At 35.1% G+C, this 6,650-nt stretch overlaps 1 protein-coding gene across 1 annotated transcript; it reads right to left on the reverse strand.

Moving 5' to 3' along the window:
- LOC114242890 (acyl-coenzyme A diphosphatase NUDT19) lies at positions 1-6,381 on the reverse strand. The gene is made up of 5 exons (XM_028174195.2): positions 6,035-6,381; positions 5,447-5,591; positions 2,936-3,133; positions 897-1,095; positions 1-330 (listed from the first exon to the last, which is right to left on the reverse strand). Exons 1-5 carry the CDS (start codon positions 6,334-6,336, stop codon positions 116-118), a joined length of 1,059 nt encoding a protein of 352 aa, XP_028029996.2. The 5' UTR covers positions 6,337-6,381; the 3' UTR covers positions 1-115.
- Positions 6,382-6,650: the final 269 nt, after the last annotated feature.

Here is a 6,650-nt window from a genome sequence, read left to right on the forward strand (position 1 = left end):
TTTTTGTGATTCTACACTTGCAAATGTTTAATGTTAAATTGTTCAGTGGTTTTGTACTAATAATAGGATCAATCGATAAAGCGATTACTCAATTTATATTTCGTAGCAAAATTATTTAATTTTTTTGTAATGTAATAGTACGATCACCCATGTCGATATGGTTGTATGGTTTGTAATTCCTAATTACAAACACTGGTTTGATATCTTTCGATTTTGGGTATTCCGCTCTGTGGATAGTTTTACAGTTTTCTCTTAATTCTAAAATCGTCTTGTCTATATATTTATTATTATTATTATTGTCGTTTACATCTGAGGGATACAGGTCGTCACCTGAAAACAAAACGAAACTAAAATTCAAATGCGCGTTTTCCCTTCTAGTATAATATATTATGTAAATGAAGTCTGATCTGAGTCTGATGAAATGGAGTCTGAAGATGCTGAAGTCGTCGTGGCCTAACGGATAAGACGTCCGGTGCATTCGTGTTGAGCGATGCACCGATGTTCGTATCCCAGGCGGGTACCAATTTTTCTAATGAAATACATACTCAACAAATGTTCACGATTAACTTCCACGGTGAAGGAATAACATCGTGTAATAAAAATGAAACCCGCAAAATTATAATTTGCCTAATTACTGGTAGTAGGACCTCTTCTGAGTCCGCGCGGGTAGGTACCACCACCCTGCCTATTTCTGCCGTGAAGCAGTAATGCGTTTCGGTTTGGAGGGTGGGACAGCCTTTGTAACTATACTTGAGACCTTAGAACTTATATCTCAAGGTGGGTGGCGCATTTACGTTGTGGATATCTATGGGCTCCAGTAACCACTTAACACCAGGTGGGCTGTGAGCTCGTCCACCCATCTAAGCAATAAAAAAAAATACAATTTATATACGCACCAGGTAATATTTGCAGAATTCCATCGGCTACTTTTACGTACACAGGAAAGACAAGTTCGTGACCATAACAACTGTTGCTCTTGGCAAATTCAATCAGTTCATCCAGGTCCTTCACGTGAGACAACCGTGTTAGTTCGTATGTTTGAGGCGGGTATAACTTCACGTCACTGCTGTTGAGTATCTCAGTTGGGTCTGACCACTGAAACATTAAAATTGTTCATATTTAAAATTGAATTATGTGAGATGAATTTATTGAAAATTGAAATGTAATAATACGCCCAGTATCTCGTCGAAATGATGGTACAATTTTAGGGTTCAAATATTTAAGTAGTGTTTCAAAAAAGATTTCCATAATCAAAGAATATCACTGTGTACTAGAATTGAACTGATAATTAGCGGTAGGCAGCGGCTTGGCTCTGCCCCTGGCATTCCTGAAGTCCATGGGCGACGGTAACCACTCACCATTAGGTGGGCCGTATGCTCGTCTGCCTACAAGGGCAATAAAAACAAAAAAAAACTTTTCGTAATTAGTAGCGGTAGTTATTGTCAGCTTAGAAGAGTATGACCAATCAGGCTATTTCTTCCGCGAAGCAAACGCGCCTTTTGGTTGGAAGTGTTGGATCGGCATAGTAGTAGTAAACAAATAAAAAATAAACTTCTACTTGATGTCTAGGCCTCAAGGTGGTGGCCGTGAGCTTGTCCATAAATCATTGTGATAAAAAAAAACAAAATATAATTTACCGTAAAATGCATTCAAAGCTTTGATAATTTGGCAATCATAAGGAGATAACAATGATAAGTAAATTGTATAACATCTTTAGGTAATAATGCACTTAACAGATATGCGACAACATCTGATTCAATACTATGATTATGACGGAGATGGTGAGCTTGGTGTTGAGAATAAATTACTTCGTTAATTATCAGGTTAACGCTATTTTGTTTGCATTGCTATTAAAAACGAAATCAAGTATTTTTTGTTATATTTATGCATACTGACATGTCATATTCAAGCTGTTTAGACAATACAAAATCAGCCCAATGTCATTTTCTTTTTTATTTAACTATGTAATGACAATGAAAAGCTTCTAATAAAATTGTGACATTGAGAAATGTCTCATGAGGAATATCTCTTTATATACTTAATTTTCAGAAGTGCCACTACTATGTAACATTTTGACATTTTTATGTTTTTAATCAGTATTTAATCTAAACAAAATGGATTCAGTTGATTAAGTTTGGCGACCCAGCAACATAAAAATATTGGTATACAGTCAAACCTGGGTAAGTGAGAACTGGATAAGTGAGAAAACTCTATAAGTGAGAGTAATAGCCAGGACCCGTCCTTTTAAGCTCCCAAAACCTCTATTAGTGAGAAATAGAAACCTCTGTAAGAGAGAGTCGTTTTTCCCTCATGGACCTCCGTAAGTGAGACTGCTACTTATCTATACCTCTATAAGTGACAGTCGAGCTTTATTTATTTATATTATTTAGGAGGAACATGACAAAACAAATAAAAAATTTAACATCTGCTATTTTATGACTCATTCTTAACTTTTGTGGAACTTCCTTCCATTGTTTTTGTATTGTTTTCTCGTCAATATTGAACCTATTCTATTTCGTGGAACTAATTAACGTTGTTATTTTATCGCATTCTTTTCGAATGGACACGTGTGCCTGTGTACCTGTCTGTCGGACTTACTCAGTTTATCGTTAATCAATTGCGAAGGAAAGTTCTGTTCTCCATCATATCAAAAACGGAAAATTAAAGTACTCTCATTAAGTGATAAACTTAAAATAATGAATGCGTTTGAATCCGGAAAATCGCGAAATGAAATTCAGAGGGAGCATTAGCGAGAAACTCGGGTTAGTGAGAAACCTCTATAAGCGAGAATGAGATTGTGCTCCCTTGAACTCTTGCTTATCCGGGTTTGACTGTATATGGCAATTCTAGTGTATTATTGGTATTGACAGGGGACTTTTATATATTTGAATATATATAAAACCAGAAAGGAATTAAAATAAACAAAATTACCTACCTTAACAAAGGCAACTTCTGTAGAGTAATTTTTTAACTCAGGCTTTTCCTCTAGCGCTGTCACAAAGAAGGCTGTGTTGAATCTTTTCGGTAAAGTGGCTGGAGTTAACCAATTGCTCCAGTAATGTAGTGACCATATGTCTGGATAGCACTTATAATCTTCACACAGGTTCCAAAGGCTTTCTGGATTCTTGCTTACCTTAAAAAAAAACAATTTTTTTTTGTTTCTGTTATAAGAAAAAAGAATTTGTTTCTATTATAGGCCAAAAGGTATTTTACTATTTTAGTTTTTTTAAATGGACTCTTATTATTAGATATCATTATTGGTCAATAGTTGTACAATTGGCTACTTAGGTCTACAGATAATATAATCTCTCCATATTCATGCTCCTTGATACTGTTTCGAGGGTTTGTTTATGATAATATTTTAGATTTTTACTTCTACTTTATACCAGTCTTCGTGCTGTAATTATAACAAAAAAAATCCTTTGCTTCTGTGTTATGGGTGCCAGAAATATATATTATATAAGATATATTAGAAGGCAAGCAAAAGACCAATATCTTTAAAACAAATTGCTATGTGATGAGAAAAAGACCATAAAGTGACATAATCAATAAAGACCAAAAAGTTTATTCAAAGAAATTATCAAATTATTCTTCTAGGAGGAAAATATGCAATGTCATTATATTCGAAATTATTTATTCGTTGCATTAAATAAATGCTAACCATAGGTATCACAACATAAATGCTTACATCTGCATTGCAATATGAGGTTGAAGTATCAGTTGTTTTTAAAATGGCAGTCCCACCCTTCTAACTAGAAGAATTGATTACTTGTGGGCAGAAATAAAAGGAAAGATGGGTTTTTTTAGTTTTTTTATTGCCCTTGTAGGCAGAAGAGCCCACCTGATGGTGAGTAGTTAACTTTGCCCATGGACTTCAGCAATGCCAGGGGCAAGCTGCCTACATTATCTGTGTAAGCTCACAATACTATATACCACCAATCAATTATATCATAAGTTCACATAGATGATAAAAGTTTTTGGTGTACATCATTATGCATATGTTTATTATCCATATAAAATATTTCAATATTACTGTTAATACGAAAGTAACTGTCTGCCTGGTACCTCATACCTAAATCACTGAACTAATTTTGATCAAATTCAGTATGTGTAGTCTGTTTTACTTTAATTTTTAATTTTGTTTTACCAAGCGTCTGCTGACTATGTGCCAGGAAAGGATCCGGAGTTTCTTTGGGCACATAATGCGATCCTCATTGCACAGCCTGGAGAAACTCATCATTATCGGACAAATGGAGGGTAAGCGCGCTAGAGGAAGAGCGCCAGCTAGATGGGTGGACCAACTCAAGGAGATGACTGGAGGCCAGATACAGGGAGCGGTACATATGGCGCAGAACCGGACCGAGTGGAGAAGATTGACATACAGTCACGATCCTCAGCATTGAGGGAACGACCAGAAAAGTCTGTTATTAATAATTTGAACTTTGGGAAGAATTTAGGTTATCTATGATCCCACTGCTGAGTACGGGACCCCGCCAATGTCTTTTTAAGAGTAGTTATTGCAAGCTAAGCAGCGGGCATGGACGAGTAAATATTTAAAACGGGTCAATTTACATTTATTGTTGTTTAAAAAAATTACACTTAAGTGCTAACAAAAAGGTGTAGAAATACTTTATTTTTATTCAAGGACTCCAAGTCATTTACAGTCCGTTTCATATTTGGCTTATGTAACATTGTAAATAAACATTGTTGTGAAATTTAAATTATATCTATAGCAAAAGCAAACAATGTTTTATGCAGAGAAACATGTTTCCATAAAATGAATAAAAATTACAAGTTTCTGATGAATTTGACATTTAAAATGTTGTATTACACTGTAATAGAATTGATGTGAAAGCTACTTAGCTCTAAACTTTCATTAATTTTAGAACTCTGTAATCTTATGTTATCTAGTAATTTATTAAATGAACATATGGTGAGTATCTAAGAATATAGAAATATTATGGTTATTTTTTTTCCTAACTATTAGAGGGTTTTGCCTGGACGAGTAGGTGAGCTTATGGGTTCAACCTGTGAGAATTTGCTAAGACTAGCAAGAGCATTTCTTCGCAGAATCTACCCCCAGATCGGAATCCATCCAATAGCAACCCACTGAGAAGATCTCGCGGGAAACTTAGTGGGTTATGTCTATGGGTTATTTCACTGGTCAAACTCTTCATCATAATTGAAGAATACAATGAGAATAGTCAACGGATATTAATGATCTAATATAATCAGAGACAACAAGGATTGCATGGTGCTTACAACACTTCTGAAATAGGGACACCCAAAAACAAAAAATCATAGTAAGACTGATTCAATATTAGTGTTTCAAAACTGCAGCATGAAAATGTAAGGTATTATAAATATAATATCAAGTTATATTTGTAAAACATTTAGAAATTAAGAGGAAAACGGTAATTGTCAGTAAAGTTTCACAAACACTCACTCTGTCCTGCCAAGTTTTAACATCAATATTAGATATGAAATCCGCCCTTAAGCCGTCCTTTTGCTTCTTGTGCTGCTGACTGCATAGCAGAATTCCTAACTCTTCAAAAGTTTCCCTGATGGCTGTAATTCTTAATGATATGTGCCTAAAAAAATGTTACAGACAGTAAGTAATTATCTTTTACTTTTCATGAATAATGTTAACATCAATTTAACACGAATTTCATTACTTTTATTTTTGTGGTACTAACTCAAAACAGGTTTTTAATGACGCAGTTGAATGAGTAAATATGTGTTTTAGCTTTTGGATATTGTGGTTCTAAGCAGACATAGATAAAAGATTTAGGCAAAAATATATTATTAATGTAATAATCTATATTACCTGTTTTATAGGTATCTTTTAATTTTACATTAAAAATAGGACATTTAATGACATAGTGAAAAAGAAATTCCAATTGTTTTAATGTAAATTGCCAAATCAATTTAGTCTTCACTAATGATATCCATTAGAGGTACACCAGATTGGCAGACTGCACGTCAGAATGTAGTTGAGATGCCCGATTAAATTTAAATAATATGTTAATTTTACCTTCGAATGGGATTCTTTTGTAAAATTGGAGTGATAGGACCATTAGCGTGATGTAGAGACTCTAAATCTCTGTTCGTGTAACCAAACAAACTGAACAGCTGTAGCCAGCGATCGTCTTCGTCAGCGTCTTCGGTAACTCCGCCGGGGAACACCACGCTGTTTGGAAACGCACCGCGACCCGTCCGAGTCTGCAACAGAATTTCGTAATTAACACCGCCGCGCGACAGCGACTGCTTACTACGCTTCGTGAGCACTATCAACGTAGCGGCGTCACGCCAACTTTTTCCAATAACATTTTTCATGATGCGGTCGCGCACCGAGAGGCACCGAGGCACCGCAGGGTTATAATTCGCTATGCAAAGGTCAACTTACACGTTTACCGCTTGACACTCATACGTCTTGATAAGAACACTTACTGTTTTATCTATAACGAGAGCTATATATGTCTATACTACAGGACATAAACTAATTTAAACACAAAAATAGAACAAAATTATTGTTCCTTAGCGATTGTGTACTATTTTTTGTACAGTGTTGCCATCGCCAGTACTTAATAGGTATCGTAGTTGATGGACGGTATAGTATATTAAATTGCACGTATTTAGTAGCTACTAGT

The sequence above is a fragment of the Bombyx mandarina genome, chromosome 05, assembly GCF_030267445.1.
Source record: "Bombyx mandarina strain Sakado chromosome 05, ASM3026744v2".
In the NCBI taxonomy this organism is placed as follows: Eukaryota; Metazoa; Arthropoda; class Insecta; order Lepidoptera; family Bombycidae; genus Bombyx; species Bombyx mandarina.

What these genes read in the sequence shown, in the direction of transcription:
- LOC114242890 (XM_028174195.2), bottom strand. Translation starts at nt 6,336, where the DNA reads ATGAAAAATGTTATTGGAAAAAGTTGGCGTGACGCCGCTACGTTGATA. An exon ending in CAGAAGTTGCCTTTGTTAAG is followed by an intron (nt 1,096 to 2,935) that starts GTAGGTAATTTT and finishes TTAATGTTTCAG; the next exon opens with TGGTCAGACCCAACTGAGAT. An exon ending in AATTCTGCAAATATTACCTG is followed by an intron (nt 331 to 896) that starts GTGCGTATATAA and finishes TTTTGTTTTCAG; the next exon opens with GTGACGACCTGTATCCCTCA.